The sequence below is a fragment of the Cygnus olor genome, chromosome 10 (assembly GCF_009769625.2).
Source record: "Cygnus olor isolate bCygOlo1 chromosome 10, bCygOlo1.pri.v2, whole genome shotgun sequence".
Classification (NCBI taxonomy): domain Eukaryota; kingdom Metazoa; phylum Chordata; class Aves; order Anseriformes; family Anatidae; genus Cygnus; species Cygnus olor.
Window position 1 is genome coordinate 1208424 of NC_049178.1, and position 18827 is coordinate 1227250.

The 18827-nt window shown below is 34.8% G+C and overlaps 1 protein-coding gene across 10 annotated transcripts in view; it reads right to left on the reverse strand.

The window, feature by feature from the left end:
- The window catches only part of CACNA2D3 (calcium voltage-gated channel auxiliary subunit alpha2delta 3), a 493098-nt gene that overhangs the window by 126980 nt on the left and 347291 nt on the right, over positions 1–18827 (reverse strand). For 9 of the 10 annotated variants that reach the window (XR_005822833.1, XM_040568227.1, XM_040568219.1 and 6 more), the window contains one exon: positions 3523–3540. The exons of the other annotated variant lie outside the window; for it this stretch is intronic. Coding sequence is in view for 8 of the 9 variants with exons in the window: in XM_040568227.1 (XP_040424161.1) it covers positions 3523–3540 (18 nt within the window). In the remaining variant the exon portion in view is untranslated. The remainder of the gene's footprint in view (positions 1–3522; positions 3541–18827) is intronic. 10 annotated transcript variants of the gene reach the window in all.

Below are 18827 nucleotides of genomic sequence, written 5' to 3' on the forward strand. Positions count from 1 at the left end.
TCTATGTTTCTAAACCCAAATATCTGCTTCTGTTTGGTGTGCCTAATTTATTCACTTCCACCTCTTCGCACAAGATAAGTAGAACAAAACATCACAGCAGGAGAAGGACAACAGTTTTTGAATCCTGCTGTGTTTGTTCAAGAAAGCAAGTAAAGCTTTCCAACAAGGAAACAAAACACCTTTTCAAGCTATTAAAAAGGAATAGCTTTTGCTCATCCATGAATACAAAAACTGCTTTTCAAAAGTGTTTCAAAAATAAGGGTCATTTTGGAAACCAAACTGAAAATGTCAGAATATTGGTAAATTTGAGTTATTAGTTTATTATTATTTTCATTTTCACAATTATATGGGATGGCTACCTAGAAAGATGCAGAAAAGCAGCATAGATTACATGACATATGAAATTTGCATTATTTTATTTCATTTTCTGGATAGTAGCACTCTTTTAGCTACATTAGCTCTTCCTTGATATTTTCTTCTGAAAGCTGCATAAACATATTAAATCAGCATCTTTTCACTTGAAATTATGGTGGTTTTTTTTTTTTTTTTTTTTTTTTTTTCCTGAGGTGGGGGCTTTTTTGTTGTTTTGTGGCATTATCTATTTTAAGTATAGGGAATATCACAAAAATCTTTTCAAGACAAATATCATGGTTCAACAGGCATCCAACTTACACTCCTCATACTTCATTTCATCTACACACCAACTCTGAATTTTCAACAATTTGTTATTTAACTGCCACAGACGAACTAGAACCTACAGGTCTTCAAGATCGACAGCTAATTACCATAGAACCCTGACTAGACACTGAGAAGACTGTACGCAAAATGTTTCACATAAACGGCATAACATTTCATCACGATGACCAAGTATTTATCATGGATATAAAATAGTAAAGGTAAACTTGGAATGCCACATTTTTCTTTCAGATCACTAGAAGATTAAAGGGAATGTGTTTAGAGAGACATGACTGTTTGAAATGTTTATAGAAAAAACATTTGCAAGATGATACATAGATTCCAACAAAAATACAGTGCAAGTTCAGACACCATATGGCAAAACATGTACACCAGTGACTAAGTCATTCATAAAGGCATTATACATCAGCCCTATGCTGCTTCCCTTCACCTTGCAGATAGCAAGAGATTCTCTGGTTTGGGAGTTGTTTGCCACATTCTGGCCCGCTAGAAGAATGCCAGGATATTAAACTCTTTTTGTGTGTGTGTGTGTGGCATGCAATGGGAGAAAACCTTTGCCACCTAGAAAGCCCTATTTGTGTCTGACATTTCACATTGTAGCTCCTGTTAAACAACAAGTAGATTTTTCATTGCTTTATGCCGAGTTGTGGCAAACTCTTGGCCAGTCTAAGACTGAACAGCAAGCCCCAATAGCTGGAAGTGACCTTAATCTCGATGCACTCAAGTCAACTGCAAGGCTCGAATGGTGTCACAATGACCTCTAACAGGGGTATGAGAAGAATAATGCTATGAAGCATCTGTTTCGAGTTAGTTGATAGAAGAGCATGGAGGAGACTGGGGGGTAGATTTAGAGAGAGGTTTTGAGCCAAAACATTATTAGCACACTGCCACCGAGAGGCTCTGCAAGGGAATCCAAGAGAAAAGCACAGAGATTCAAATAACGTGGATCTGGGGTCAGGGAGAAAACTAGAATGGCAAAGTTTTGGTAATCACATGTGAAATAGCTCATAAAGATCATCAGCCCATTAGGAACAGTGAAAGCCTGTCAATAAGAAATAACAAACATCATATCCTACCCAAAGCCTACAACCTTTATAAAGCTAACAGGCTATGTTTATGAAAAGGCTTACTCTTGCATAAAGTTACCAAAAGTCCTCACGGACTACTTGTATCTGTCCTCCCTCCCCATCCCATTCATTCCTTCCTAACCCGTCCTCTTTCTCTACATGAAAGTAGGGTACAGTTAACTAGACATTATGCACACACACAAAAAATACGTTTCTGGTACTGCATTAGTTTGTTCAAGGGGTAACATAATGAAAACTGGCATTTATGGTTTTCCATGAAAATTATTGCTTTTTTTTTTTTCTAATCTAGAACTTGACTAATTTGTACCACTACACAATTTAATAGCTCAGAATTGTAGACCTCAAAATCTAAAATACAGCATCACAAGACACTGGAAAACAGCCTGATAGGTTATATCTTTCCCCACCAGCATATTTTAGCCTCACCCTGCTTCTTTCTGTAAACTGTTAGAAGAAGCATTTGGCCATACACTTCTAAACAAGTAGGTTAACATTACTAAATCAAAGTTAGCCACTCTTTTAGTCCTTCCACTTGTTCAGAAAGCTGTAAACAGAAGATTTTTGAAATCCATCTATTTCCAGAAAACAACAACATTTTTTGTTACCAAAATGTCACATTTCCTAGGCTCTGCAACAAACAAGAACAAACTATGGACATAGCCCAGTGTCACAGACTGCCATGTTACCTGAAGATTTAAAACAGGTTTTTCTGAGATCCATAAGCAAAGAAATTTCAAATATACATAGCATTATAAAAATACAAGCTCCTATGCTCAGATTTCTTGCTTTTTAAATTATAACACAGAATACATTAATTAACCATTTTAAAGTTTTGAGGTCCATGGATGCCCTAACCGTTCTGCAAAAGATCACTTGATCTAGAGCTTTCATTAAAAACAGAAATTTTATCATCATTCAAAGACTGTTATTAACAGTGACTTTTAATTTCTTAATTGCTATGACATTCCCTATTAACGGTGTTTTACTTAGCACAAGAATGAATTGGATAAGTGAGTATTGCTATCCCCCAATACATTTGATTAAATTTTTCATTTCAATACTTCAAAGCACAAACCAGCATCTAGATTTTCTGTTTTCTGGAAACTTTAATTATATTTGTAAAATACACAGGAACAAGCATCAAGCGATTCTTGGAGTTTGCCACAATTATTGTGCTTTCATGTGTAGTGGTGACTCTGGTAACATACCACGTTGATGCAAAAGTTGTTTAAAGAGAATTATATGAAAAAATATATGAAAATTATATGAAAACTGTGTGCAACCTATTAAAAAGGTCAAATGTTGGATGTATTCAAAGGTGTGTTGATAGATACAGTGGGAAGCAGTGAAAGGGCACCAGCTACACTGTGGGTTCTGCAGTCTCTGTAAGAGACAAAATGATCCAGAGACGTTTCAGAGTAATGGGCTGAATTTCTTTTTTCTTATTATTATTTCAAAATGTTGATAAAATAGCTTCCCTGCTGTTTTCAAGCTGTAGGCCACTATATGCCGATCGTGTTCAGATAGCTCATATGTTTGAAGAGCTGCTCTCAGCATGTACCTTAGCTAGCCACATCATTGCCTTTATGCCAGCTACTTTTCTTTCTGTTTCAACTCCAGATCCCCAATACAGTGAAACTGTTTCACTGATCACCACTGTACCATACTCACAACACCATAGAAGCACGAAGGACTGTAGGCTACTTTGAGTAACTAAGATTTGAGTAAAATATTTTACCTTTTGAGCCTGAGGGAGCTGGAAAACAACAAAACAGAACAAGCAATCATTACAAATTAAATAATTTTGAAGAGCTATTTCAGTTGCTGTATTCATAAAAATCACAAACACAATAAAAAAACAAAGTATTAAAGAAACTAGAGAAACTAAGTTTACAGTGCCAATTGATTCAACTTACTGAGGGCTTATATTAATTTAGCTCATTATTTGAGCTAAATATATTATATTATTATAGGCATCACAAAAGCATGCTGCAATTTGTTAAATACCACGGCACTAAGATAAGAACTGTTTTCAGATATGGTATCACATTTGAACTGTGAAGTAGTCCCATCTTCCTGTACACAAATATAATACAACATAAATGTAGTTTCAGTTTTAAAACCAACCATTCTTGGTTTGTAAAGTTCTAAACCTATAGTTACTAAGAATGAAATGGACATTAGGAGAGGTTTATTGTATTAAAGTAGAAGGCTGTATTCTTTGACAAAGGAAAGAAAAACGAAATGGTAAGTAATAGAAAGCTACTGACTTCATGCAAACATTCTGTCATAGATGCGTAATATACAATATGCATAGAAGAACATGTCTGTAGTGTAAACACAAGTATGATTATATGCACATACATGCCAATACGTGGTGTTCATGCATAAATGCATAATTGTATCACACATGTTCTTAGGCGTTCATACCTGGTTGTATGCAAAGTATTTACAGTACCAACTCACATTAAAGGCCTGGAGAGCAGGCAATAGACTCTATTACACACCAAACATCTTATTTATCAGAGTTGAAAAATGAGTTCTGTTTCCACTTTAGGAAAAAGAAAACTCATTGAAGGTTATGGAGAGGAACTCAGAAAAATAAACTGTTATCAGCACAATAAACTCTTCACTTTTTTCCAAATTCTTCTCCTCTTACTTTCAAGCTCTGAGAGAAATTCACCACACACAACAATTTAGCCTTGTAGTAAATCCACCTTCTCAAGAAATTTCCAATACAAATTGCTTCTTTACAGGCATAATCTGAACACAGAAACAGGCACATGAGTTAATACCAAATGCCAAAAGATCTTCAAGGTCTCTAGTGATCTTCTGAAAGACCTTCTATCATTGCTCATAATTAAAACAGACAGAAAAAACAACTTCCTCATAGTACTCTGCTACAAACTAATGCCCACATTAGTATGTCATGAATGAGAATTGTCACCTGTGATGCCTAATTCACAAATCCTGAAAGCAACCTTTCACAATTTCTCTCTGTTTTCACAATATAAAGCATAACAAAATCGGGGGCAGGGAGAATTGCTGCATATAAATTCCCTTTATCCTAAAACCTGAATGCATCAATAGTGAAATACAAGTGATGATTACACTGAAGCATGACCTATATTTGTTTCTTGAAAGACTTTTTTAAATAATAGATAATAAAGAAAGATGTAGAAGGGTTGCTGCAGAAATTGCAGATATCTGTTGAACTTCAAATACATTAGCTAAACTGTGTGTAGATGCTTAGAGCACTACTTAAAGCAGCTTAACGCTTTTCTGAACGTTTATCTACTTATTAGTCTTTGACTTGGTCAACAATTTTGAGAAGTCAGAGCTTTTTATTTTTTCATTCAGAAAAAAAATAGAAAGTTGAAATATCAATTTTTGAATGTTCTGTTGCAGCACTGAAACTGTTTTTCTCTCTAATGCTTCCATTTTTGCCTTTTTGTTTTTAAATACCACCTTCTTGTACAACACATGTAAAAAATCTTGAGTAGTCTTTCATTGTTATCTACATAAAGGCAGGTGCAGTAAAGAATCATATCCAAATTTCCACTTTCCAAACAAATTTCAAAGAACTTTGCCCAAGCCACTATGCATAGCAAACTCAGGTGGTTTCATAATCAGCTAATTTGTATGTCATAGTCTACAAAACAGTGCTTGAAGTATAGTAAAGATAACCAAGGCAACAAACGCATTATTAGAATCATTGTAGAAAGTCTTACTTCCAGGTTGGGGAGGGGGTAGGGATGGAACCTCAAAAACCTGATCAAAAGAAGCAACCATGAATGTGTGCGCATACACAATGCTCTGTTGGGACTTCAAAGTTGTAGCTGAATCCTTACAAAATTATTAGTACTGTTGATGCAACTTTCACTAATTATTTTCAGAACTTGAATTTACTCCTGTTTAAGCACATCTCTTCTTCTACTATGGCTTGGTCCATGGTTTTTGCCATGTGAAGGAGTTACAGTCACATGGAATGCAAGTAAGGATTTCCTATTGATAATTACCAACCAAATCAGATGCTCCATGCTTTCATTTAATAAACTACTTCTATGTCTTTACTGGGATTATTTTCAAGAGCACATTAAGAAGAGTTTGCAAATCAGAGTCCCATATTATTTGTTACTTGTTGCTGAATTAAGTATGTCAATCCCATTTAGAGGATTTATAAAATTAAGAGTATTTCTTTTCTCTGAAAGATGAGTAGTCAAAGCCTTGATTAAGAATAACAGGGGCAGCAGATAAGATTTACATTCCAATAGGCTTTTTCCTGGGCTGGTACTCTTGTCACTTTTCACCTAAGCTTCAAAATCCAAGTTCACAGTCTTTTCCTCAAAAAAAACTGTATTTGTTGCAGCCAGATAAATCTGCATTCTGTTGTTGATTTGAAACTTGGCTGTTACAGGATCTCTATGCCAGCAATTCAGTCAATAATTGGTACAAATTTCTTTGAAATAAATGATAGAGGTTTGTCTGACATTACCCCTTCTGGGAGGCCATAGGAAACAAATAATTTTCCTAACAATAACAGTAATAGTCTTCTGGTCTGACCCTTTATTGCATAGTCTAAAAATTGCATGTCTCCGTGAAAAACCCAGCAGGTACCTCTGATTCCTGGGGTTTGCTTTACACACTGCCAAGAAGCAGTTTTGCATTAAACTGTATGATCTTCTCCTGACCCTTAAAAAACACTGCAGAGCTTTCTATTCTACTTGCACCTATAGAAAACTGCGACATTTTGGTGACTTTATTCAGGTGCAACCACACCCAAGTACCTAATGTTTCTTTTTGTTTTTCCGTTACTGTCTCTTCCTCCCTCTGGTGATCATCTCTAAAAGAAGATACATGGTAGGGCTTATATCTGTTTGACTCACTCCAAGTTTACCAGCTTTGTTAGAATGGCTGTGGCTGAGGTGCAGGAGGAAGTCTGTGGAAGACTTGTCCTAACTTCCCAGATCTTGTAGTGTATGGAAAGGAGAATAACATCCGAGCTGTAATTAACAAACTTCTAACCCTTCTGTCCAACAGCATGGCAGCCTGAGAGAACCCTTCTGAAGACTAGCACTGACTAGATCTCTGCTAACACTTTTTTCAACAACGGAAAATAGAAACCTTTGATTTATGATGCTTGCAGTCAAAACAAAAACACCCAAACCCCAAATGACAAGACAGCACTGGCGAATCAGAGTAAGAATGAAAGCAAGGGATTGTGTAAACAGTACTGAATACAATACAACATCCCCATCAGGAACAGCAATCAGAGGTGACCCTCTTGTCTCAGACTGGTGTTTCCATAATACATTAAGAATAGTTAGACTTCAATTTTGCAGAAGGATTTTAAACTTCTAAACATAACATAAAACATATTCCTGAAAATATTTACTCTTCAGGAATAGGGAACAATCATGACATTTAAAATTACAAAATATAACAGTCTTTGGATTGATTCCAAAAAGTTTATCAGTATTTTAAGGTAACATTTAAAAACACTCAGGTAGATTTTCTTTTGATTCAGCTGCTTAAAATATTTTCAACTCAATGTTATTTGTATGAAAAATGAAATATGATTTAGGTATTTGCAGTTTCAACGTTCTCTGATGTCAAAACTGAAGGTCTGTGTAGATAAATTCATTATATGACATGGATCTGAAAACCTAATTAATACCTGGAATACATATTTCTGCTTTTACTTTATCAAAGGCTCCTCTCCAGAGTAAAATTATTCATTTAACATGCTTGAGCTCTCAACCAGGTACACTGCACCAAATTCATCTGCTTACTCATGTTTTCTATAGCATGATGGCTTTTATTAGTCCAACATGCCTTCAGTGAATCAGTTGGTTTGTAACTATCCACTTACGATGCCATAACCTGAGCCAGATTATTGCTTACATCTGTTTCCAACTAGAAAGTACATTTAAAACTTATACACCATTATGACCTTCTCTTCTGAGTTACTATGCATGTTTCATCGACATAGGCAAGAAATCAGAAAGTGTTGTGAAATGCATTAAACAGCAAGCTGGCAGTAATTCCAAAAAGGAGTTCAAAGACCCAGTGGGTAACCCGTTCAGACCTAGCACTTCGCCAAAGGTTTCTACCTTCATTGTTTTGATTCTAAATCCTACGTTGTCCATACTTTTTCTATTTAAATAATAAAATAAATAATAATAAAAAAGAAAGTATGTTTGACAGCTAGAACCAAAGAAGAAACCAATCTGTATATCTGTAATATTTGTACTGTATTTGTACTTTTTGTTCAGATTGCTACACGGTGGATAAAGGATCTAGAATTAAGAATGCATTACTTCAGCTGGTACACATGTGGCCTGATCCTGACAATTTTAATTTCCTTGATATTCCGCTCCTAATAGCCAGTCTAAAACTTCATGAGATTAATTAATATTTACTTAATAAAAGTTCTCTGTAAATGCAATTGCATACTTTTGATTTGTTCATTTTACTTACTTTTCTTTATTTGTGTGATTGCTCCTTTTTTGACAGTGTCCACAGAAAATACAATAAAATCATAATGAATCAGTTACTGGGAAGGTGCTAATCAGTGAAGTCTTTCAGACCATTCAAAACCTTTCTAAAAATATGTTTGGAGAAACCCTAGAATCTGTATCTTTTAGCTTAGTACAAGAGAACCTTAGTTTAAAGTGGCAACAAATTTCATTATATTTGCAATTTCAAGAACTCAAGAATAAATAATCTTATCACGTACACATATCAGGTCTTCTAGAGAACACAACATAATTTATTTTCAAATGGTAGAGAAACCATCAAGCTTTATTCTGCTTTTGTAATTGTAGCAAATAATTGACTCCGATTAAAAAAAAAAAGCCAGTGAACCTCAGATATCTTGGAAACCCAGGCTTAGACTATACTTACACTATAATATGATATTATACCGCAATATGAACACCTTTAGCAAGAATAATGGGGATTAATATTTGACTGCACTTTTAATTAAGCAATTTATTTTTCTAATGGAGCTCTAACATCTGACAGCTTAAACATCCTACAAACATTCCAATAAGAAAGTTATTATTATGTGACATTATGTTTATAGTTTTCTTTCAAAGTTGCAGTATATTCTTTTTCTTGAAATGTACCTATGTTTCAAATACATCTTTATTTATTTGCATTATTGCATACCTAACCATTCTCAGGGTCTATAAGTTGTTCTCCATTTAAATACTATGGACATTTTAAATTTTGATATATTTTCCAATAGAAGAATAAACACTCTTTTACTCAATTCCTGCATAAGTGAATTCACTTGGACACTTCAAAGTATTCAAATATAGTACCTGATTTCTAGTGGAAGGAATAGTTTGGATCTACGTAAATACCAAGGGCCATGATTTTGTAAATGACTTCACAGTAATTCCCAAACAAAATGACCATACATTTCTAAAACATTCTATGGCCGTTTCGGCAACGCATTCAAATCATTATGTAGTTGTATGTCCTAAATTTCCAAGAAGCCAAGTCTAGAAGCCTTACAGGAAAACATACGACAAGTATAAAGTTGTTGTTCCGTTGGATCAGAATTCAACCTTCCAATTGTTTGAAGAATTAAAAAGTAATGTCTCCTGAAAGACTAAATTACACTAATTTCTGATTATACAAAAAAAAAAAAAAAAAAAAAAAAAGATTTCTACTACTAGAGACAGAAAAATAACATATAAATCACTATGAAATTAATGCTCCGTTTTCTATTTTTCTAAGGACTGCATGAAATTGTATTTGTCAAAAAGTTATTCCAACTCTGGCAATGCATTTCATTTAAAGTATTCATAAATAAAGCAACAACTCTGATTTTACATTCACTGACCTCATTCCCACAGTCCTATATTTCCTGCCAGGCATTTCAATATGTCACCAGTCTCAGAAAAGTGGTAACATCCATACTAACTTCACTGTTCCACAATCAGATACAATACAAAACAATTGAAATTAAGTACAAAAGTTACAACATTACATACAGTAAGAAATCAACTTTTATGAATACAGCTTTGATAGTTCAGCCATTTCTGTAAGTAGTTTCTGGGCTGCACTAATTTTAATGTCTATGCATAGCTAAGTTTCTGGTGGTTTGACAGGAGCATTCATTTCGCATTTCACGTACTGACTGAATTTAGAATTAAATGTATGCAATTTTTTGGAAATACACTTCCAGGAAAAGATCTGAAATACTGTGGCAAGCATGTCGGTCCTATAATTAACACCACAGCAAAAAGGAAGACATCAGCGAAGCTCCTCAGAAAAGAGATAAAAAAGAGGAGACAATGTATATATGTGCCAGATACTCTATAATGTAGGCTACTTCTTTATGGCATCATGCAATGTAATTAAATACAGGGGTAGATGACAGTTTATTCTCTTGAATAGAAATAGAAAACGTCATACATTGCTAAACAGGCTTCCTTTCACACATCTTTCCCAAAATGGCAAAAACCTGGGGGAGTATAGAAAGAACGTTCAAACTCTCTCTCAATTTTTAGCAGAAAATGTAGATTTTCTGCTTTAAAATACACTTAGTTGGTATGAGATACATCATTTAAATGTTACAATTTTGACAATTTTTCTGGTACAACCCATGCATTAATTCTCCTCTTTTTAGACCCGTGTAAGTACTAGAGGCACCAGAGGTAATTATGTGCATACAGGAGGGCAAAATGCAACCTCCTACTGGGATGTTCCTGAAGTTAAGATTTCAGTATAAATACTGAGAGTGATATAACCTGCAGCTTACTGGGCCAACATCTGTAAGGAAAATGCATTTGATTTTTCAAGGACTTCAACACCAAATCTTTCTTTGTGCATGCAATTGTTTTACTGAACTTTGACATATTTTGCAGTAACTACAGCATTTCAGTCAAGATAGACTGCACTGCATACAAAGTATTCCACTCATAGGAAATGTAAATGTTGCTATGGAGAAAAGTCATAAAATATAGATGAAAACTATCATGCTAGATCTCTCTTTCTAAAGAATTCCATAAAGATGACAGAAAGAAAAGAAGCTAGCTCTTGTGAAAATGCAAAAAAAAAAAAAGAAAATAGTATATGTTTCAGATTAGATATCAGATTGGATTTAAGATATCAGATTGGAATTAAGAAATAGCAGAGCACACTGAAGAATTACATATATATTCCAAACATCTTCATAATAAAATGGCACCACCCTTCAAAGGTTTTACATTTTCTAAAGTACAAGATTAATTATGTAAAGGATTAATTTCTAATCTACTGTCTAGCAATCTTGCTTTTAAATGGAGAATTGTTAAAAACGACAACAAAAATCTAAATACATTCAATTTATTAAATGGTTAAGTTGTATTTGTCTGCAACTGCTCTCTCAACGTTGTTGAAGCAAACAAAAAAGAAATCCATACTGGCAGGAATATTCTTAGTTTTTCATTGTAATACTGATCAATTAAACACTGAAGCCCACTGCCCAGAAGGTTGTGGAGTCTCCATCTTTGGAGATATTCAAAACCCAATTGGACAGAGTTGAGGACAACCTGCTCTTGCTGACCTTGCTCCAGCACACAGTTGGACTAGATGATCTCTAGAGATCCCTTCCAGGCTCAATTACTCCATGACTCTATGCCAGTGATTCTTTTAATTGTATAAACTAAGTGTTCTCTTTCTCCAATAAATACAAAATGTTTATAGAAAAGATTGTATTTAAACTATCCAGAGTGGTTCTTATAAATGCAGGGTTTGGTTAGAAACGTTATTCATAAATAATTATGTATCTTTTAAAAAGAGTTATGCTAATTTTACAAAATAAACCATGTGGCTGAAGATTGACGAAGCAGAACAGATTCACGAAATGAGACTAATTCCACGAATTGAGACTAATTCCACACATGATGAACATAATTTTGCATGTGTGATTCATGCATGTGTGTTTATTAAAGGGAGTGAGTTTTGTTTTCATTATTACTTGTGTTAGTGCAAAATAGATGTTCATAGTTCTGTTTATATATGCAAGCATATATTATTTATAAACATTACTATATTTAGATTTCCATATAAAATTATTTTTATAATTATTCTCTTATCTTTTATACATTTTACATTTCCTTCCTAATCAAAATCTGTGTAGACATTCAAGCATGGAAATGGAATATTTTTCTAAATAGAGCCAGCTCCAAATAAAACTAATGGTTGAGAGATAAAGATCATGTAATACTGAGACATCATTTACATTACAATCAGAATATTTAGTCTTTTTATCAGATGCAGAAAACACTGAAAATAAAAGTTTCTAAAAATGGGATCATCAGCATTAAGGCTAATACCTAGAGTACTACTAACAGCAGAATAATTAACAGTATTTTCAAAACAATAAAGCTTTATGATTGTTGGATTATTAAGTTTTATGTCTGAGGATGACCTTCAAGTTGTTCTGCTAGGTTCTTCTATTGGGAACACAGACTGAATTTGTATAAAGTGGGGTAATGAATGTAGTTCTCATTGTATATCATGTGTGTTCTGTGCACTAATTTGATTTACAACTCAAGTTGTTGCAAATATTTTGGTTTAAAAACACATAAAGGGTCTGAAGATTATCTTCTTTAATACCGCTATACGTGACCTCTACAGTTGATACTATGAGGGATGGATAAACAGATGGGCAACAGCAGCAAACTGTTAGCCTGAAGGATGATTTCCTATGCTTATTTAAAATTTGTGGCTATATTTGACTGGTTACCAACATTTGGACTGCATAGTTATTTTGGCAGTGAATGGCTTATTAGGAGGTTTTTCAAGTTTCTCAAATTCATACAGTGATCAAAATGTTCCCCTCTCTGATCAAAGCTTCAAAACTAATTGCTAGATCTAGCAGTACTGCACAGGTACGTGTTCCAAGCCTTGAAAATTATCAGAAACTTCCTATCCACTTACATAGGTATCATTATAAAATCTGAAGTTGTAATACAACTTAAATGACATGAGTGGCAATAATTTCTATATTTACATTAATATATTTAAATTTTAATTGGATAGTTTATGTTTTAATCAATGCTATTGGTCAGTCAGTATGTTGCTCTCTATAACTAGTACAGAAGTGAATAGAGCAATATAGGTCATTCAGAATTATTATTCTAATTTCTGTTGCTACTGAGAAAATATATAATGTGTACAGACATGGTGTTAAATTTAATTGACAATCATATTCTACACTACATGCTAAGTTAAGCTGAAAATAATTAAAGGAAATTTATTTTCCTCTCTTCTGGTACTGTAATCATATTATTACATTGTGTATCTTCTGCAGCCCCCCAAATATTTTATTTAAACTGCATGTTATTTTTTTTTCTTTCTAATTACTGCTTGTTTAATATGTTATATGGATGCATTATGATTTTAACAAACTGTAAGAATTGCCTAAATTACCTGCATGTCTCATACCACGCATTTAAACTTATAAAAACTTACATTGTAGACCAGATCAGTCTAGTAAATAGGTAAGAATATGAGTTTACCTACAGTAAAATATCTAATTCAAGTAAAATGTTGAATATACAGGAAAATAGCATTTTACTATTTCTCTTAGTAATACTTTAAAGTATTTACTATGCAGCTTCTTTTACCATAATTTTAGCATTTGATGATTTGCTAAAGCCCCATAAACAGTTTAGAAAGCTCACATTAAATCGTTTAAATTTCTATTCAAAAAATTAATTGAATCCCAAAATACGTAGCTACGTGGATTAAAACTGGATATGGATTGCCATATGATAACCATTTTAATCCCTTTTGTAGGCCCAGAATTTTTCAACTCCAATCTATAGGCAAATTTATCCTGAACATTTAAACAGTAGCCCTTCAGAAAGCTTTCAGACATACAAAGAGATGTATTAGTCTTATGTGGTAAGGGTTTGGTAGCAAGGGGGACTGCAGAGGTGGCCTCTGTGAGCAGAGCCCCGTATTAGATCAGAGCCTTCTCCAGATGGCTCCGAAAGGGATTCGCCACTGGCTAGAGCGAGGCCAGTGAGTGACACTGGTTGTGCCCCTGGGAGAGCACACTGAAGAAAGCAAAAAAAAATGCTGCTGGGAGAGAGGAGTGAGAAAACGTAGAGACAAACAATCCCGCAGACACCAAGGCCAGTGAGAAAGGAGGGCAGGCCCATGCAGCCCATGGAGAGGCCCATGGAGGGGCAGGCTGGCCCCCTGCAGCCCAGGGGTCCCACGGTGGAGCAGATCGCCACCCTGCAGCCCATGGAGGAGCTCCCGGTGGAGCAGGTGAATGAGGCCTGAAGGAGCCTGCGGCCCATGGACAGCAGGAGCAGGCCCCGAGCCGGAGCTGCAGCCTGTGGAGAGGAGGCCATGCAGGAACAGGGGATCTGGGGGGCGCTGCCACCCACAGGGGACCCGTGTGGGAGCAATTTGCTCCTGATGGATGGAACCCGTGGTATGGACACACATTGGAGCAGTTGTTGAAGAGCTGCTGTCTGTGGGAAACCCACATGGGATCAGCCTGGGAAGGACGGCATCCCGTGGGAGGGACCCCACTCTGGAGCAGGAGAAGAGAGTGAATGTAAAGGAGCAGCAGAGGCGAAGTATTATAGACTGACCGCAGCTCCCATTCCGCCACAGCACTCAGGGCAGGGGAGGTAGTTTTAGTTTACTTTTAGCTCCATTCTCACTGTTCTAGTCTCTTATTAATAGGCAATAAATTATATTAATCTGACTTATTCTGAGTAATAAGTGATACAATAACTCGAGTGATCTCCTTGTTCTTATCTCAGTCTGCTAGCTTTTTTCAACACATTTTCCTCCCTCATCCTTTTGAGGAGTGAGACAGCAGCATGGTGGTGTTTAGTTGCCCGTTGGTGTTAAACCACCACAAGAGAATAACCAGGGAAGCCAAAACAGGGTGCAGAAGCAAACTGAGCTAGAAACTGATAAAGAACTCAGAAACGGATCATATCTCTGAAGTCTGGTTAAAAACAACAACAACCCTCACATTACATACCAGTTAACCACACACTCTACTGTTCATCCTTAAAAGCATCCAAGAGGTTTTATACTGTCCAGCACAAAAATCCAGTGTCCATTTTGTCTACACGCAGAATTTCTAAAATTCAGCATCTTTACTTTCTAAAGTTCAGCGTCTTTATATGATATCTAACATACTTGTAAGACGTATAAAACTGCTTTTCATCCATGTAAAATGGAATCAAATTATATGGTTAGACTTTCTCCTTATTTGCTCTTTAAAATTTATTATCATTTGTACCACCTTTAGAAGAACAGATAGTTTCATTTTAATTACTAATGTTAATTATTTTCTAAATGAGACGTTTAGAAAAAAAACACTAGGATGGTGACAGATAATAGCATGAGCATCCCTCCCAGAGAAATATTTCTAGTAAGAGAAACATAACTGCACCGTAGCAAAATCGAAGCTGAAAAAGTCATACTTGTAATTCAAAGAAAAAAAAGCAAAAGAAAGGTCTTTGTACTATAAAGATTTGTTCTGAAGTACCAAGAAAGGGAGAAAGGGAAGGGAGAGAGAGGGCAAAGGAAAAAATGAACCCACCTAAGGTGCACCTTAGGTGCATATGTACATATTAATACATCTATTCTCACAAACGTGACCATCCATCTTTGACAGAAATGAAAAAACATTTCTTAATCACAAATCCTCTTAGAGGCTAGAGACGTATACTCTTTCTCCCATCATAAAATCCACTCTGACCTGAATGCAAAATGAAACAAGGGTCTTATCCAATACCTATTAGAGTCAATGAGTGTCTCTCAATGAATTCAGTAGGCTTTTGATCTTGCTGTATATTAAATCTTATTTGCTTATTAAATCTTATTTGCTTCATATATGATTGCAAGACCAACATCTGAAGATAACCACTTTCTGAGGAGGAATGAAAGTGTATTTAACTTAATGAATGTGTAAAGCAAGCCAGAATTTTTTTCTAAAGCTTACATTTACTAATTGCATCTATGATTTTTAGTATGTTACTCTGATTGCATTAAATGAGATTGTACTTGTAAGACAGATGTGTTTTTTCTATAGTCTATTTTGTTATCATCCAACATTCTCTAGAAAGAGGATGGATGTAGGAAGAACACATCTGAATTATCCCCAAACACACTTTTCTCCATCTTTTTTTTTTTTTTTTGTATAGTACCATTTTTTTTTCTGTGTTCAGTGAGCTGCTCTGCCAAAAGTGGAGGGTTTAGCAATACTCTGCTTCCATTTTCTCTCACTCTTCATATAGCTCTCACAATCAATCCATCCATTTCAGGGGTACAATTTAGAGTAGCTTGCTATAATCAGTATTTCTACCTTTCTCCCTTGCTGAAAACTTCACAACCTAACAGGACTCAATTACATATAGTAATTTTACTATATAGTATAATGAAGGTTTGTTAGGCCCTAGCTTTGAAAGCTTGTATTAAGCACAATTTCTATCAGATATTCAATATAATCTTGTGGCACGTGTATTTTGTAAGAATTTACTCTATTAGATGCAAACAGCATCATTTCAAGATCAGTTTGGAGTGTGAAAACAAAACATGCAATAGAGAAACAGATTCTAAACTACTTGATGTCAAAGTTAGCTGTAGAAGTCAACATTTTCTTATTTTAGGGGACTCTCTTTACAGGTGTGAAGGCAAAACTGATCATTTAAAAGATTTATAGATAATTTTGTGTCACAGAGGGTAGGCTGATACTAAAAAGATTTCTATTCTGCATAAAAACATTCTCCATCATCAAAAGACTGACCAAACCCATTCACAATACTTAAAGCAACACAAGTTTAAGCTTCTTTTCCATAGATTCATAGAATCATTCAGGGTGGAAAAGACATCTAAGATCATCTAATCCGATGTTTTTTGTTTCATTTGTCCTTCTAAAAGTATTTTGAAATCAACTAGTTGATTCTAGAAATCTGATGCAAAGACTGAAATCAGTACAGACCAAAGTGCTGGAACTATTTCTCTTTTAGAACTAAAATATTGAACGTTTTTATACAAGGAACAATCTGCCATGTCTGTTACCCAACATTAATGATACAAATAATAAACTGTTATTCACTCTTACCTGTCCCAAACTCATTGCTATGCATTGCTGTGCATTATGATAATGCATTATGTTTTATTCTTCTTTTCCCATTTATCACTTCTGAATAAGGAAAACTTTTGTACAGACTTTTATTTAGCTACCACAAAATACCATGATATCAGTAAGCCAATGGCCCAGAACTCCTTGAAAAAGGCAGTCTGCTGGAGGTTATAATGAGGCAAATACCATATGCTCATAAGGTGATTTAGCTGATAAACAATAGAGGATGCATTTTAAAGGAAAGAAATAAGGCACTGAAGTGTTAGCACAATTTAATTTCATGAGAAGAAATCCACAGAAGATATTGATAAAGGGCACCAGAAAGCAGCAGCAAAGGCAGCTTATGCACAACTGCTCAATGAAAAGCTTCGAACATCTTTGTGAAGGGAATCACCTTTTCTTGCTTTTACCAAGAGATGATAGTTTGCTCTATGAAAGGGCAAACACCAAGGGATCCATCATAAAAAAACATCTGCAAAATTTCAGCATAAAAAATAAGAAGAAACAAATTGTGTGTAAAAATACTGCATAAATGCTACAGTTAGAAAGCCAGGAATTAAGCTTGGATAGATGTGTAAATGTACATTTTAGCTTTGTAAGGGAAGGTGGCATATTCCCTAAGCCAAGCAAATGAATCTTCATAAAATAGTGTTCAGGCTTTGTATAAATATTTGAGAATCAAATGCCCAATGTGTATTTTGAAAATAAATTAACAATTGTGAAAACTCACAGCAAGGTGGCCATCATGTGTATCCAAATCAGAAATGTGTTTTTCAGGTTTGCATGCACGAGCAAAAAGTAACTCATAGTATTATATAAGAGATGTACAAGATCAGAGGGCAGGTTTAAGTCTTTAACTGTTACAAGGATTATTTTTTAAATGTATCATAACAAAGAATTGAAAAAATAAATAAATACTCCATAGTCTAACATTAAGAAATCTCTTAGTTGGATTAACTCCTAATCTAACAAATTTTATTATTATTTTTTAAAATATTTTTATACCAGTTCATGGGAAGGCAGGTATCATAGGTCTGGATAGTGCTGACATTAACTGATAAAATGTCCTATTCAATGCTTCTTCTCATTCATTATTTCTGTTCTGAGGAATAGTTACTGCTTCCATACCCTTATAATAAGAATGTAGCTAATGTATCTCACCATTCTAGTTTTACTCTGGGATTTTATAGCCACACTTCATTGAAAAAGCCATGGAGCATTTTATGGACTCTTCACACTGCAAGTTGAATTCATCAGGCTCTATAAAGATTCGTTCACTCTGTAGAAAGAGCTATTTTCTCATGCTATTTTATTTTGGAGGAAGCTTTCTGTTGTTATTCTGCACAAGTTCAAAGTACAAAACTTCCTAAAACCCAATTTACCCTGATGGCCAATAGGTAACATTCTGCTATTCTGGAAGATAAAAGTTGAGAGCATTTCTAGATGATCTCAGTTAATTTCAAATATGCAGTTTGTCATTATTTAATACAATGCTCTTTATTCTGGAATAAATCTAACAATATTGAAAACTGAGGCTGTTGACTACAACGGAACAAAAAGGCATTTAAAAGCTCAATAAGTCGGACAGCTCCTTGGTATTGCTATACTCTTTCCAATACATATTCCCTCATAGTATTTATGTGCCAATAAATAAACAGTATTGTAAACATCTTTTAAAAAATATTGTTTATTATGTTTATTATTATGTGACAGAAGCCCTTAAATGGAGTGCCTCTGTAGCCATTTTGTATCAATCCTTACTATAGAATCCTTAGGGATTTTAATGGTTTACCTAGAACTTGGCAACGTAAACTCATATTTAGGATAATTACATATTCCTCCTGAAAAATCTGACAACAGTGCAGGTGAAATAGCTTTTCTAAATTCCAGAGAAAACATAGATGCCCTAAGCTTTC